Below are 16,341 nucleotides of genomic sequence, written 5' to 3'. Positions count from 1 at the left end.
CCACTCTTCTTTCAGTCCAGTGTACAGGCTCCTGGCAGCACCTGCTGTCACCGCTCCAGACCCTGCTGTGTCCCCCTCTCCTTCTGCAGGCCAACTGCTCTGCTGTGCTGCCACCCAGCCCGTGGCTCAAGGGGTGCGGGGCTCCCAGATGACTGGGACATGGAGCTGCCCATGTCCTCTCTGCAGGGGTCTTTTCTGGGGAGGTGCTGCAGGGCCAGTCCCCTGCCATGCTGCTGCTGCACTCCGAGCATGCCCCTGCTGTGCGTGCCCTGGCCGATGCACGAGAAGCTATTTGTGTGTATGAGGGGTGCTCCTGCTGCTGATGGTCAGGGTGTACTAGGTGCACCTGGCATGGGGGACCCTAAGCTACAATGGTGCTGGAGGCAAGCCTAGGCTGCTCTGCAACCTCCACTGCCACCTGGAGGACTACCTGTGGTGGCACTACATGCCTCTGCCCCCTGCAGTGGAAGAGGATATCACTGCTGGCATCGACGCATTCCTTGGCATGTGAGAGGCCCATGCCTGCCTAGCTGTGGGGGCTCGGATTGCTCAATAAAGTTTTGCACTGTTTCCTGCCTCCCTGTGTGCTGTGGGGAGGGAACCCAGGGCCAGGGGAGTGTGACCAGGCTGGGTAGGGACTGGGGGCAGGGGCCAGGGGTAGAGGCATGGGCAAGGACCCTTCCCCCAGTGCAGGATTTATCATGTGGCCAGGTGGCTCCACATGGACACGGTTGTTGGCGTTGGAATGTGGCTCCTGGTGATATCCTGAGACAGCAAGGTGTGGCGGGTAGGTGCCTAGCCAGGGCCCACCCCCCATGGAGGTACTGCTGGCAGCCGGCGATGTCATGGCTGGCCACATCTTGTGGCAGGGGCTGGGGCTGTGGAGCTGGTGCAGCAGGTACTGGCCTGGGCTCCCTGAGCTCCTGGGGGAGGGTGCAGGGGGCCTGGCGAGGGACTGACAGCTGTGTGGCAAAGGCTATATCCCACAGCACCTACAAGATCAGGGCAGGCTGCTGGGGGGCGGTTGTGGGCAGGTGGAGCTGGCCTCAGCAGCCAGAAGTTGCCTGCAGCTGGGCCTAGGGGGGTGGCATGCCCGGCTGGAGCTTGAAGCAACCTGCAGGCCTGGATAGCACAGGCCAGGCAGCCATGCAGCACTGGGGTGCAGGCAGGCAGAAGCTGCTGGCCTGCGGCCTGCCTAGGGGGACACGGGGCCTGAAGTCACCTCAGGCTCCCTGCTGGTGTGAGTGCCCACAGGCTTTTAAAGGCTTGAGCCAGGGGCTGACACAGAGGCAGCCCAGCCCTGGGGCTGATCCTCTAGTGGCAAGGCTAACCTGGGAGCTCGCATCGACACATGCATTACCTTGCAGTAACTAAGCACTAGTAAATCTGATACCTGCATTAGCAGGTATCAAATTTACTCACAGGTTTTTACCTTGCAGTTAGCATGCGCATATATAGACACACAAGCTTACTGGGCAGTAAACTACGCTACTACAGGGTGTAATAAAATTGCTTCTTCAACTCAAAAATATTATTCCATTTTGGCTACCTGCTCCTCATACTTTTCCCCAGATCCTTATTGTGAATGAATATAGTCAATGTTCAGATGGTTTATTTTTTAAACTAAAAAATGGCACTTTTAAATGCATAAACCACACACACACTACTCAGAAAGATAACCAACAACATTCTCTAATCCACATTATAATAGAAATAACAATGTTTCAGACTGCAAATTTATTTCAATGTATTATCTCCAGAGGGGCCTCGCAATTCAGACAAGCCACTCAGAATATATATATATTTTTCTCCTATAAATCTGAAAAATTGTTATACTAATTTCTTCATTCGTCACCTGGATTTCTTCATTTGTCAGTATTGTGCTTACCAATGTTTCCAAAAATTATGAAATTATTCACATACTATCATATATTATATGCACCCTGAGGCATAACCATAACTACAGAATAAGCTAGGGAATAAGCTTGTATCGCCTTTGCAGGACATGCTCCTATTTAATTTCAGGATAATTGCAGCAAACAATTAAATCAGAATGCTGTGACAATCTCTCAGCATTGAAACACTGTTGTAATAGGAACTGTCATTTTCACCAACTCTAGCAAGAAATAGCCAAAAAATGGTTATTTTGCCATAGCTGCACTTTGCCATAGGTCTGGCCTGCCTTTAGAACCATACCATCAATGAGTGGAAGTAGTCTAAAGTGTAGCCTGGCTGCATGTCTAGTAGAAAAAATATATGGTCTGAGCATTCTTGCACAGGAGTGAGAAGGGTAGGTGAAGAGAGAATTCGGAAGTCTTCACTTTAGCATGCAAGAGCACAGAAGTAAGAATGCAGATGCATGAAGAAATGCATTAGTTGAATAAGTTAGAGATATTTTGCTAATACCCACAGTACTACATCCCATTGTGGATGTCACTATTCAAAGATAATATAACTGCCATGGAAAACAGATGACAGGTTTCAAAGATTTGATTTGGATTCAGATAAGAGGTGGAGAAAAGTTGTTGCATTTGTTTCTGGAGAAGGAAATAGGTTCTGGTTATAAACTCACTGAACTTTTATTTTTCAGAAATGAAAGGATGAGAGGCCCTCACAAACACTGCCCGACTTTCTTTAGGCTGCTGAAGCCTGGCTGGGAATTGGGATTCAGACAGGCCCTAGAAAACACAGTGAGGATGTGGAGGCTTTAAGCCAATGATTCCTTGACAAGTTATATTTTTCCACTACTTCCTCTGTCCTTAAACTAGGCTTCAACATGATTGACAGGTAGATTAGTAATACTCTACAAAGCCTGTCCCTGCCTATTCCTTCATCAAACACAAATTACAACAGCATTCTCCAGCTAGGATGGGGACAAAGTCATCAAACAGCCGATGACATGCACAGAAAAATCATGGCTACATCTACAGTAGAATACATGTATAAATTTCCATGGAGTACAGTTATTTTCTGGACAAAAATTTCATCTAAAAAGACACTACAGGGCATATGTTAGTCAATTGGTGATTTGAAACCCTTCTGGATTAATAACCTGCATTTGCTACAGATAGTTTTTGTGGCTTATAAAACCAACTTATTCACTATATTGGTTTTCAGCAGATCATACATTATTTGCATGCAGTAACTAGATTACAGTCTCCTTTTTAAAAAAGAAGAAAGATATTTTACTTTTCACACAATCTTTTGTTAGTTTCTCTAATGGTGAAGTGTTTCCCCCTAGCCTTGAATCATTTTCTGTTGCATACATTATTTAACAAAATAGTCCCAATGCTCTCAGCTGAAAAAGACCTCCTCTCGCTACAGTTGGATTTCTTATCTTTCTACATAATGCTGACATACAGGAATCGTCCACAAGTATTCCAGATTGAATTTATAATATAGAAACAAAGTTAACATGTTGTCTGCGAACCAGGGAATTATAAATGTTGCACGAATACACTCCTCTCATTTCTCAGCGCTCTGCATTAGGAAGGTCACTTTTGCTTTCTCTGTGCTGTACTTTTTCAGCTGATTGTACTGTACCAGTAAGGTCAACTGCCTCCAAGCACTCTTGAGTGAAATAAGAAAGCTGAGAGGTGACCTTGTGGCTGCCTACAAATTAATTAGGGGGGCACAGGAAGGAATCGGAGATGCTCTGTTCACCAGGGTGCCTCTTGGGGTAATAAGGAACAATGGTCACAAATTAACAGAGAGCAGATTTAGGTTACATATCAGGAAAAACTTCTACATGGTAAGGGTGGCCAAAACTTGGAATGGGCTCCCAAGGGAGGTGATGCTCTCCCCTACCTTGGGGGTCTTTAAGAGGAGGCTGGATAGGCATCTGCTGGAGTCATCTGACCCCAGCACTCTTTCCTGCCCAGGCAGGGGGTCGGACTCGATGATCTGTTGATGTCCCTTCCAACCCTAGCATCTATGAATCTATGAATCTAGGAACTGCACACCCTCAAGTAAATAGAAGAAATAGCATCCTGGTTTCCAAGAAACTCATAACAATAATAAATCTAATTGGCATGCAGCACTTTTTCAAAGTTTTTTTTCCTCATTTTGAAAGCACTTTTACAAAGGTGATTATAGGCATGCAATACCTCTGAAAGGTGAACACAGAAGTGTTATTATTTCTGTTTCACATGGGTCTGCAGCAACACCTTGATCCCACAGGTGTGAGGGGAGTGTATGTGGATTTACTTGGCAATGGATTCATCAGTAACTTTCTTCCCATGCTACTTATACATCCTGCCCATGCACAATGAAATGGAAAAAAACCCACTGGGAAACTGGGTGCTGAAGCATGTGTTTGGCTTCTTTAGAACGTTAGAGGATCATGCCAGTTATGTTGGTAGGGATTCTGCTTCAAATGGGAGACAGCAGTCTCATTTGAACCACATCACCGCTCCAGGAAAGTATTTGTACACAGACCAAAATAGCATGGAACCCAATAAAATGCCAAAACCTTACCTGTTCCTCCCACATAGTTATTACTATTATCACAGAATAATAGAACAATAGGGTGGAAGGAACCTCAGGATGTAATTTAATTCAATTCTTTGCTTACGGCAGGGTCAACTTAACATCCCAGACAAATGTTTATCTAACTTATTCTTAAAAACTTCCAATGATGTACATTTTACAACCTCTCTAGGTAATATGTTCCACTCTCATGGACAGCAAGTTCTTCCTTACAGTCCACCTAAATGTCTCTTATTGCAATTCAAGTGCATTACTTCTTGTTCTATTCCCTTTGGGCACAACAGACAATTGATTGCCATACTCTTTGGCTAGATACAAACATATTTTTTCCAGTTTAGGTGGTAGGATACTGGTCTATACCTGTAACAAAACAGACGTTTGGGGCACATAAACCAGTTTCAAAATGGTGGATCCTGGTCTAAGACAGACTTGGATTGCTGTAGTATCAGATCTACTTGATCTAGGTTAGAATAGTCTATCAAACTGCGGTGCCAGGTCTGCCGGTATCCCAGGGGACTTTGTGGGGCCTCCTAACACCCTCTTATTGGGCTGCTGCAGCCAAGTGCCTAGCTGGCCCTGCCCCGGGCTCCCTGTTTGTCAGCTGCCAGTAGGGCAGAGGCAGAGAGGGGAGCAGGGCTTGTGAGGTGCTGAAAGAGAAGCGGTGCACCCTGCATTCCCAGCCAGGTCAGTGGGGCATTTCCACCCTGGAACCAGAGCTGAATTCCCAGATGAAGCTGCTTCTCCACAGATGTGGGGCTCTGGTCCCCAGGGAGTGGAGGCAGCCATGCCCTTGCAGCTGCAGGGAAGTGGCTTCAGCCAAGAATTTGGTGCTGGCCCTAGAAGGGGGAAGGAGGAGAAAGAATCCTGCGTGACCTTCCCAGAGCTGCTCTGGCACAGGGTCCTGGGGCTCAAGAGAGGGGAAGGACACTACTGTACCTTACAACCCTGCCGGGAATCAGGGGGTGCCACTGGAACCACCAGCCCCCAGCAGCTCATGAGCCTTGCTCCCCCCGCCCCACCTCTGCCCTGCCGGGGGTGGACTCCTGCGCCCCTACCCCAGACAAAGTGGCAGTCCCATGATGTGTGACAGCCAATCAGGGATGGAGCAGCTGCTTGGCTGCCCTTGGCAATGTCTGGCATGATGGGAGGCATTTGGGAGTGCCCTCACACTTCTGGCCTTAGCCAGTACAGACATTTGCCTGCCTCCCTTAGCCAAAGAGTGTATGCGGGCTCTGCTTATTAATGGTCCAATCTACACAGCTTAGAGAAACTTGCGTAGATTGGACTTGCAGCAGCTGAGGCAAGACCAGCTGTGGGAATGGGAGCATTCCCTCTGCTCCCCAAGGCTGTCCCTGAGAATCGTAGGGAATAAAGCAAGCAGCTGTGGAGTTTGGTAGGGGAAGTATTCCCCTGAGCTCCCTGGAGCTGCCCCAGGCTGGGGGACCCTGGGCTGGGGTGTGGGGAAGCTCCCCAAGGTAGGGGTTCCCCTTGGTGCCTCCATGCTGGGCTGCAGGGACAGGCTCCCGGCCTGGAGGACTCCTTCTCCCTCCCTCCTGTGGCAGTGACTGAAGCAATCAGCAGCTTGGGAGGGGGAAGGGCAAATTCCTCTTACTCCCAAGGGCTCCCTGGCTAGGGACCTTGGGCCAGGGAGGAAGAAGGCCCCTGAGGTGGGGGTCCCCTGGTGCTCACACGCTGGGGCCTTGGGAACAACTTTCCCCTCCCTCCCATGGCAGTGGCTAAGGCAAGCAGCTGTGCAGGGGAAGAAGAGGTGGAGAACTCTCCCAGCTTCCCAGGCTGTTTCTGGCAGAGGGAGGGCTACGGAGGGATGAAAAGACCCTACGACAGGGGCCTTCCCTCCCGCTGCACTATATGGACCCAGGCTATCAGGGCCTGGGGGTATGTTCCCCTGCCCCTTTCCCCCACCTCCCCTCCATGGGCTAACAGAGACAGGCAGGAAGCAGGCTATGGAGCAGAGGGCAGGGAAATCTCTGTCCACTGCAGCAGACAGCACAGCCCAGGGCTTTAAAGCATCCTGGGATTTTGGGGGACTATGAGTTAACTTCAACCGGGGAAGGGATCTGGGACAGAAGTTCTATAAACCAATTTGATTGAAATCAGTTAGGTCTCATACTACATCCATCCAAGTTTATCTTAAACCAGTTTTGACCATTTTGAAAGCAGTTTATGTACACTGAATTTCTGTTCTGTTACATGTTTAAATCAGTTTATATGCAACTTCTGTCCCTAGCTCAGGAATGTATATATTGTAGTCAATGGATAAGAAGAAAGACATTTTTGGATGTTTCGAGGCAGTTTTTGGAAGATGTTCAGAAGCTGGGAAGTCCTAAGGAGAAGAACTGGTGAACAGAGTACAGGAAAAGAAGTCAAAGATGTAAGGCTAATGCTGTTTATCATATGGACAAACAACATTTATTTCATGGCTTTCACTAGTACAGGAACTATACTGTATTGTATACTGTGGCAAAGTGGGGCTCCCCGCCTAGACACAGTGCTAGGTTCCCCCCCTGCCATTGGGCATGCCACCCACTTTACTTGCCTGTCATGCCTTGTTCTTAATTAATTAATAGTTGCTAATTAAGGTGGGAGACTGCCCATTTTATGCCCCAATGCCAAGGGGCGCTATCTGCAGCTCCGAATCTCCCCTACATCGCAGCCCATGCCTCACAGATGGCATCCAGATGTTTACATTGCTTCCGGCCTACAGTCAGACCAATCTTAGGCCACACTGTCAGGCCTCAGTCACACCCACATTCATACCGCCCTACTCTCACTAGGGCCTCTCTCACTCCACCCTCTCTCACAGGGTCTCTTTCATACATCGGTGACTCATCCTGTCTTGCTCCCTCTTGGAGCAGGCCCCTTAGGCCATAGGCTTAGCTAGTCCATCCCTTGGGTGGCAGATGTACCATCTTTTGCGCCTTTCCCATGACCCTCACCAGGGCAGTGGCCAGCCAATTACCTGACCAGGCCTAAGCTTGCTCTAGTCCCTTCTGGGGGTAACTCTATATACAAAAATGTACTAGGCACTCACCTGTTTCTCCCCCCCCCCCCCCCCACTGGGGCTTTTCATCTCCACCTCTTTCTGGGGCCACCCCTCACCAGGGTGTTCTTATCCCCTCACTTGGGGCTCCACACCGCCCCCTTCACTTGTGGCTCCACACTTCCCCCTTCACTCAGGGCTATTCCTCTCTGCCCCCTCACTCGGGGTATTTCTCTCTGCCCCCCTCACTCGGGGCTACTAACCACCTCCTTGCTTGGGGCTACTCATCCCTGTCCCCTTCACTCGGGGCTCCACACCACCCCCTTCACTCAGGGCTTAATTCTTCTCCCTGGGGTACTTCATCTCCACCCCCTTTCTGGGGCTACCCCTCACTTGGGTCCTCATTTCCACCCCCGTCACTGGGGCTCTACACCGCCCCCTCACTTGGGGCCACGAGGCTTCGCTCCTCGGTGGGCTCAGGTGGTTGTAGCCGTGCCTGGCCCCCAACTACCTCCAGTGTTACTTAACCCACCCGAAGGTGAGGGCTAGGGTTAAGGCGCCCTGACCTGCCTTTCACCGGGGTGAGAAATGGCCTGGCATTTCCCGGGGGCTCCCATGCCACTGACACCACCACCAGGCCACCCACTCCCAGCAGGGTGCAGTTTTAGGTCATGCCCAGGACCAGGAGCCTCCAAACCATCCCCTACAGCTCCTGCCCTTACCTCCAGGGTGTTATGGAGCCTTGCAGCCAGACCATGTTACTGCCTCCCTTGCCAGGAGGACACTGATCTGTTTATATGGGAAGCCAGAGATCTAAAATGGCCATCGCAATCAAGCACCTGCTGGCTGCTTGGCTTCGGTCTTAAAGTGGCAGGCACCAACAGTGCCCTGCCACACACCTCCCCTTTAGAATGGTACCTGGGGAAGGTTTCCCCTGCTGCTCCTCCAAAGTAGGCTCCCCTCGGAGCCTGTGAGAGCTCTCAAGTGGCAAGCACCCCTAAAGGTGTTCTGCCACACACCTCTCCCCTTAGAATGAGATCTGGGGGGCTTCACTTGGCTTCCTTCCCTGCTGGGCTCGGCCCCAGGCTACTGCAGTCCCTGCCACGTGGCGAGTACTCCAAAGGTGCTCCGCCACATAAACATATAAAGTATACAATAAATATATCCTATTTTAACTGTTTTCATACTGTGCATCAGTATTACTGAACAGCTTAAGGTCTCAAGTTCAATAGTTGATCCTTGTTCAATAAAATGCTTAAGTGCTTGGCTGGATCTGTACTGACTTAATCACATGCTTGAATGCTTTGCTGAACTGGGGCCTAAGTTAGTGAAGATCCAGATGAACAGGCAGGAAGAATTTAAGTAGGTATCATATAATCAGCTAAACTAGAATTAACAGGATACCAGGCTAACTCCCTTAAGCTGTGGGTACAAAATTCGAAGTGTGTGTCTAGAAATGGTGGAAACCCTGATGTTTTGTTTTTTTGTCCTTCTAATTGTCATCTGAAATAATTTCAAATGTTAACCTCCACCTGGAGACCAGAATCATGGCAATAAAAGCTTCTTAATGTGCCAAATGTAGAATGTCCACTTAAGATACAAACATAATCACTTACTAGTATAAGTGATTGGAAACCAGTCTATATCCATAACAGAACAGAAGCTTGGCATGCAAAACTGGTCTATACCTATAATAGAACAGAAATTTAGTACACATAGACTGATTTAAAAATGATGGTCTCAGATTTGCCCCCCGCCCCGAAAAGGCAAATGTGTGTTCTGTTTGTTACTGATCTAAATTACGATGCTTACAGAAAACATAGTAACTTATATTGATTCTGCTTCAGGCTTTTTGAATGGCTGCACCTAGCCTTTAGTTCTGGCAACTTTTTGCTATATAAAAAAAACCTGTAAAGAAGTTCAGAGTACTAATCAAAGCTATATTTCTGCTTCAGATGCCTGAAAGGTAACTTTTAGCTGGAAAGAAAATGTATTTATGTTTCTGAAAGCGCTTATTAAAACGTTCGCACATTATATACAGCAGTATGTAGAAAAAAAGATACTTTGTAGCAAAGAAAAAGGAAATGAAAGTGGTTATTATAGTGGCAAATTTGTGCTGCTATAGTTAAAGCTGTGTAAACATTTCCATTATAAATACTTATTTTCAGAGATAAAAAAATCTTCCTGGAGGAAACCTGACTTGGTCTTACCATGTCAACAATATACAATATAAAAAACAAGTGCTTTGTCTGTGTTAAAATTAGATGTATAAAAGGAAAAGAAAAACATAATGATTTGAGGTGCTACTTTGGGCTGATTTAATGCAAAAAGATCACTTGACTTCACAAATTTTTTGTAATCATTGAGCTTTATATTTTAAAAAGCATTTGAATAAATCACCTAGGCCCAGGCTTCCACTTACATTATGGCTGCTTTCCCCAAGACAGGTAGATGATATAAGTGAGACTTAGCAGTGATGAGACTTGTTAGAAGTCACTGAGTTAACAGTCAGGGGAAAATAATTAAATATAAAAAGATAAGAAATAAATATACATTTATTTTTTTACTTTCTAATCATGGTCAAATAGTCATTCAACATATGAGAAGAACAATAGGTCAATGTCAACTGGAGACAATAAAATTGACCAATATGGGTGAGATCAAGTAAAGCATAGACATTCATGCCTCTTATTAAAAGGACTTGCTGAAATTCACTGACTACCTAATTCCTGGAAACAAAACTTGCTGACAGTAAATTGGATAGTTCATACAGATACTCAGTATCCTGCAGTGAAAAATTGTTTAAAGAATTATAACCATGGAATAAAGGGAGAAAAAGCAGCAAGTGATGATTTTTAAATTGCACCTGCTTGTTAGTTCTGTCCGACCTGCTGCACTGACTTATGACAAAGGGTTCTTTATTATCAGGGTGGTTTGGGTGCATATTCTATATGCCAGTGCCAATTATAGCAAATCACCAAAAGTATTCATTAACAGCAAGTTCATATTATCAGTCCCATTAAATTTATAGCACAGAAGAAAAGAGATGCTAATTTTTCCTAATCCAAACTGCAGGTTTTGAATTTGTTACACTTAAAATGCAGTAAAAAAAAGTTCCATTGATTATTAGATACAAACATATCCTATTTGCCGTTTCTCTTACCCCCCCCCCAATATTAGCTGAATAGTAGCACTAGTATATATGCTTCTAGGATACAAGATATGGGTCCGCAAAGCAAACTCTGGTTATTATGGAAGACAGTAAAACTCTAATAAACAGGTGATTATGCAACTCCCAGCTCTGTTAAAACCAGATTGGTAGTCTATTACAAACTGATTAAATTTGCCACTTTTTAGATGCATACAATTATATTTGCTCATTAACACTTGATACGTTGAATGCAGCTGAGGAAGAACACTAGGACAATTAAATATCAATCATGCTAACTCAATAGAGACTTAAAAATGACTTGTCTAATGATATTTCCTTGCAAAGAATAATATGTGTCAGTGTGTTTTGAGGGGACAGGACTCATAAGATTGAGATATCTTAGGGGAATTACAAACATAGCTCAAAATGTGTCACATCAATGTGCTTACATGTTTCTATGAGGAACTGTCTTAAAAAGGAATGTGAGCAACTTTGGGTATGTTCAGTGACAGGTTTACAACCAAAAATGACAAACAGGTAGAGAACGATTTTTTTCCTTTTTCTTTTATACTATGTTATAAGGGCTATGTATCAATCCAGAAGAAGTGCTCAGTTTCAGGATGATTTGCCAGCACTGTTAAAAATAGAGACCATAACTTTGGTTGAATATTTCAGGAAGGGATATCACATTGTATCTAGGGTCTTGGCTGGAAATAAGAAGGCTGGACAGCAAGATCTTTCAGCTCTTATATGGCACTTCTAGCACTAGTTCTCAATGTGCTTGACAAGAAAAGCTTAGTGTCATCACCCATTTTACAAGTGGGGAACAGGGATGAGAAAGAACTTGCCCAAAGTCACCCAGCAGTAGAGCCAGGAACAAGAAATAGGTCTGCAAAGACCAGTACTCATCACTTCTTCTAAGATAAAACTAAGCATATGCCTAAATTCATGGGAAAGACATTTTTGAAAATCTCATCTATAAACAGTCTGAGACCTAAATCCAAATACAATCTGAATTTGTATCATGTTGTTTGTCCATTTTCTTGTTAATTCTCTTTCTTGACAGATCTTTTCATACTGCTATTATCATCATGATTATTCAAACTGCAGAGGCACCTAAGAGTGCCATGCATTAAACAGAAGTCCATTATGTGGGGCACAGCATAATTACAGAGCAAAAACATGGCATTCGAAAAGCTAGAAATGTGAACAGTCACTTCTTTTTAAAATTTTGCAAGAAAACTTGCATTCAGCTTCTTTATTCTCCTCACCATCTTGCTATTTCTCTTTGCTGCCATATTGGAACCATAGTAGATAATATTCAAATTACCCTAAATTTCACTAATGCACCTGTCACTTTTCAAAAATTCTTTTATCTATGTTGGCTTTAGATGCCTTGGGAGTAAAGTTATCAAAAACTCAGTATTTGTTGTTTAAGTGATAAGAAATCATATTTAAAATGGCTTCAGAGAATTTCTCATTATCAGAATAGTTTTTAATAGACTGGATTAACCTGTACAAAATGGAGCTCAGTTCCTGGAAAGGGCCTCTGATTAACTATAATTTGGACTGTAAACAAAATGACAATGCAGCTGTTTTCAGTTTTTCACTTAACAATAAAATCAATAGCACCATAAATCAAAGGACAAATGGAACAATTAAAGTTGCTTAGTGAGAGAGCCGTGTTAAAAAAAAAACAAAAAACAAAAATAACAAGAAAAGGAAATCTTCAGAGAATATTCTAGTTTCTGTTTCTGAGTTGATTGGTAGAGAGTTTGGAGGATGTGGGTCGCTGAGGGTAGGTTACAGTGGTGGTAGATTAAGCAAGTTAAACCAAGGTCCTGCCCCACTGACATCAGACAATGGAGGCCGCAATGAAGCAGCAGATCATTTGGGACTAATGACAACTACATTATAGAGGGAAGGTTTAAATAGCCTCTGGTAAAATCGGGGGTTGTGGTCTGCAAAGATTAGGCTGTTCAAGTGGCAGTGGTTAATGCTAGTGCCCTTATTTAAGATGACCAGCTCAGTGTGTCTTAATGGTATGTCCTCAGCATGCACACCTTGTTACGCTAACCAATAAATGAGAAATGAAACTGTATTTCCTAACAGGTGCTCTTGGAAGACTATGCACATACTGAAATAAATTCATTACCCAGGTGCAGCTCACACCTTTTGCAAATCCACTGACAAATTCAGGAAGCTCTATTATAGAATACCTATTATAGAGAAGTATCCCTCCCAGGAGTGGAAGGGCAATCAAGTTTTCACATGTATTCTATCCAATACCTTTTTCTGAGCAAAGGCAGCAGAAGAGACTTTCAAATCATTTCATATTATGATTCAAAATCCATAGTGGACAACTTTCTCATCTGTTCCAGCTATGATCTTGGCCAAAAGTTAAATAAGAACTGTGTCAAAATGGGCAAGTTACATCTTTGATGAGAGTTAAAATTTGAAAAACTCTTTTGTGCATTAATGAAAGGAATAGATATCTATCTGTTCATAAGCAAACATTTGAAGGAAGGCTAAAAAAAGTCTCTCCTGCCTCTTTCAGGAATCAAATCTGTTTTCACATTGTTGCAAAACTAGCACATCTTCAAGTCCTACATTAAAACTTGTCAGCTAAAATTTTCAAAAAGTGCCCAAGTGACAGAGATAGTGAATAGGATTTTTTTCATTAATCATTTGTGCCTTTGTGGGTAAGGTTACTGGGATTAAATATCCTTTTAGTTTTATATACAAAACTGCTGGACGCAAAGGTAAAGGAAACCCTACGTTAAGCACTTGGAAGCTGGAGAATCTATATTAAGCTGCTTGCTGTAACAAGTTCTTGAACTCATTTTGTGTCGTTGAAAAACAGTATTAAAGAGTACCAGTATTAAAGTGTACCAAACCTACACATTTTTATAGCTCTGCATAAAATCTCTCACAGTGCACTTAACCAATAAGAAATATAAAAAGAGGCAAACCTACCTTGTGTAGCAATGTAGTGATTTGGCCTATGATAACCCTAAAATAAATAGAGAAAAGTTGTGAACCAATCTGCAGACTCTGCATGATGGGTGTGCTTGTATGAATACAACTTCACAAGGGCTACAGACAGACATACATTTTAAGTGCTCTGAATCCCAGAGCACTTCAAATTTGGCACTGTGCAGATGTGCACCCCAACCCCTCCCGCCAAAAACACTTAAAAATAGCATGCGTCTCAGGCCTCCAGAGGTTCACAAGGACAGCCGAGTGCACGCAGGACTGGTCACTGGCTGTCCGCTGTAGGGGTTGGAGGGAGAAGAGGACTTAGACATGCCAGAGGACTGCTGGCCTGTACAAATGTGTCAGGAAGCAAGTCAAAAGGAAGTGCTGAAAAGATGTTCCCCTGTTTTTGAGGGTCATTTTTGAAGCACTTCTTTGGCCACTCTGTGGAACATTTCCAGATACTTGGAGCACTTCAAATATCACATCTGTCTAGGACCACAGGCTAACTTACTGAATATTATGACAATAAAAATGTAATATTAATAACAAAATTCTGTTCTCTCCAACCTACAGCAAATTGCTCTGTGAAAGGGCAAATGTAAGGGTCCCTAAACTATCAGCTTGTTTAGGGACTACCTTCTTCCTGATTGGCTTGAAAAGTATTAGTATGAACTTCCCAGGAGCACTTGCAGCTAATAATGGCAAGTGCTCTTGCAACCCTGGAACCCCAATACTTGGGTTGTGAAATGCTACTAAATGTGATGACAGTCCCCTGTCTCACAGCTAGACTGACTTTTAGCTTGGGTACCCTCTGTGATCTGTTTGCAAATAATTCCTAAAAAGCAAAGAACAACAACAACAAAGCAGGGGGAGGGGAGAGAGAAGGAGGACATGGGCGATAAATTCTCTGAATAAATGGTTTCCTCTGACTAGTTTGTATCTGAATAGAAAGAACACAAAAATAATTTTGTTTCTTCCTGCAAAGACAAAAGTAAATTAATCTCAGGTTGGGTGAATTATAGACACTAAAAATTTATGGATTCTTTATAGCAGTGGTTCTCAACCTTTTTCTTACTGGGACCCATTTGCAAAGATCCATGGCCTGTCCCAACCCACAGCCCCCTGGCCCCTCCCACCCCCAAAGCAGCATCTCCCAGCCAGCCTACCCCCACGAGCATGGGCACTGGCCCCAGCACTGCCACACTGGCCACGCAGCTCTCCCCTGACCTCTTCCGCTGCTGGAAGGGGCAGGGGCCTTCCTGCTGGCCCTCTGCCCCGCTGTAGCTTTGCGAACCTTTGACCCTCTGCCCTGCTGTAGCTTGCGAACCTTTGAAATATTCTTGCGACCCACTTTTGAGTCACGACCCATAGGTTGAGAAAGACTGTTTATAGGACTGAATATTGGCTCTTACTGGGATGCAAACTGGGAACAATATAATTTGTGTTAATATTTATGTTTCTGATATGGGAATATTGCCAGAGATTTAACATGTGTGCCAGTATGAACAGTTATAAAAATATTAATACTAAAAAGCTCTAAATAATGGTTAGGTTCTGACACTAAAAAAGAAAGAAGTTACAGCTTACATTCGACATTCACTTGTAAGCACAAAGAGAATTAGGAGGATGGGAGTAAAATAAGATAAAAATGACTGAAGTAACTTGAAGAACTCTTGTGGTTTCTTCAAAGGGGTCAAAGGGTTATTACAGGAAAAAGTTACAAGAACTACTGAAGCAGTTCCTTTATGTGCCAACAAGGCAAACTTTGAACACCCCTGAACTGAAATGTATCTGTGCAGCCCTGGACAGAGTTGTATTATTCTGTCCATGTACCATTTACTATCTGTGGAGTTGGTTCCATTCATCCTATCAGACCAGAAATTGAGAGATTTATGTCAAGGGAAAGTCTTAATAAACTAGTTTTGTTTATGCCTACACTATTAGGCTAAGTCAAAAAGCCTGAGGCTGAATCGATTCAATCTTTGCAGGTTCGTCTAAACTGCACAGATTGAACGATAAGCAAGTGAACACTTTTGATTCCATAAATGCAGCCACACATCTGCAGTGCTGCAGTGGCCCAGGCCAGAAGCTTGGTGGTACTAAAGTATGCCTCTCTGCAGAGAGCTTGGACTAAGGCCAGCCCACCTTGTGGGGGAGGTGCAAAGCATCCTGGGATGCTGGGAGCCTGTGAGTTAACTTGAATCTGGAGGGGATCTGGGTCGGACGTTCAATAAACTGATTTTACTTAAATCAGTTAAGCCTTAATACTATATCCATCCATCCATCCAGGTTTATCTTAAAACAATTTTGGCCATTTTGAAAACAGTTTATGAACACTGAGCTTCTGTTGTGTTACAGATTTGAACTGGCTTCCAATCACTTATACCGGTTTATGTTTAATTTCTGACCCTAGCCTTAAAGGTGTGTCTTTTGCTGTAACTCAGCTCTATTGACAACATGGCAACTGTTGTAATCTACCTATGTGAGAGAGGTATCGCAGCATCTGGAATGGAGAAACTGCAATGGAATCCTCACTATCCAATACTCGTACTAATAGACAAACACTGTTGTTGCCTATTGGCTTCTTAGCTCCTACCACCTGGTTGACATTTCATCACTTTCATGCTTTGCACTTTCTGTGATGAATTACAGGCCTAATGTCATTTCTGCCTTTAAGTGTGATGGCATCTAATCCTACTCTCCCCATCCGTTTTTTTCTAAA

At 44.3% G+C, this 16,341-nt stretch overlaps 1 protein-coding gene and 1 long non-coding RNA gene across 12 annotated transcripts in view; one reads left to right on the top strand and one right to left on the bottom strand.

Moving 5' to 3' along the window:
- Positions 1-16,341, bottom strand: part of PTPRM (protein tyrosine phosphatase, receptor type M) — a 734,228-nt gene that overhangs the window by 56,342 nt on the left and 661,545 nt on the right. The window contains exon 25 of the mRNA XM_014519979.2: positions 13,617-13,653. Coding sequence (XP_014375465.1) covers positions 13,617-13,653 — 37 coding nt within the window. The remainder of the gene's footprint in view (positions 1-13,616; positions 13,654-16,341) is intronic.
- The window catches only part of LOC112550293, an 83,694-nt gene that overhangs the window by 22,273 nt on the left and 45,080 nt on the right, over positions 1-16,341 (top strand). The gene's annotated exons all lie outside the window — the stretch shown is intronic.

The sequence above is a fragment of the Alligator sinensis genome, unplaced genomic scaffold (assembly GCF_000455745.1).
Source record: "Alligator sinensis unplaced genomic scaffold, ASM45574v1 scaffold597_1, whole genome shotgun sequence".
Classification (NCBI taxonomy): Eukaryota; Metazoa; Chordata; order Crocodylia; family Alligatoridae; genus Alligator; species Alligator sinensis.
The sequence above is the reverse complement of the archived record's forward strand: the minus strand, read 5'-3'. Positions and strand labels throughout refer to the sequence as shown.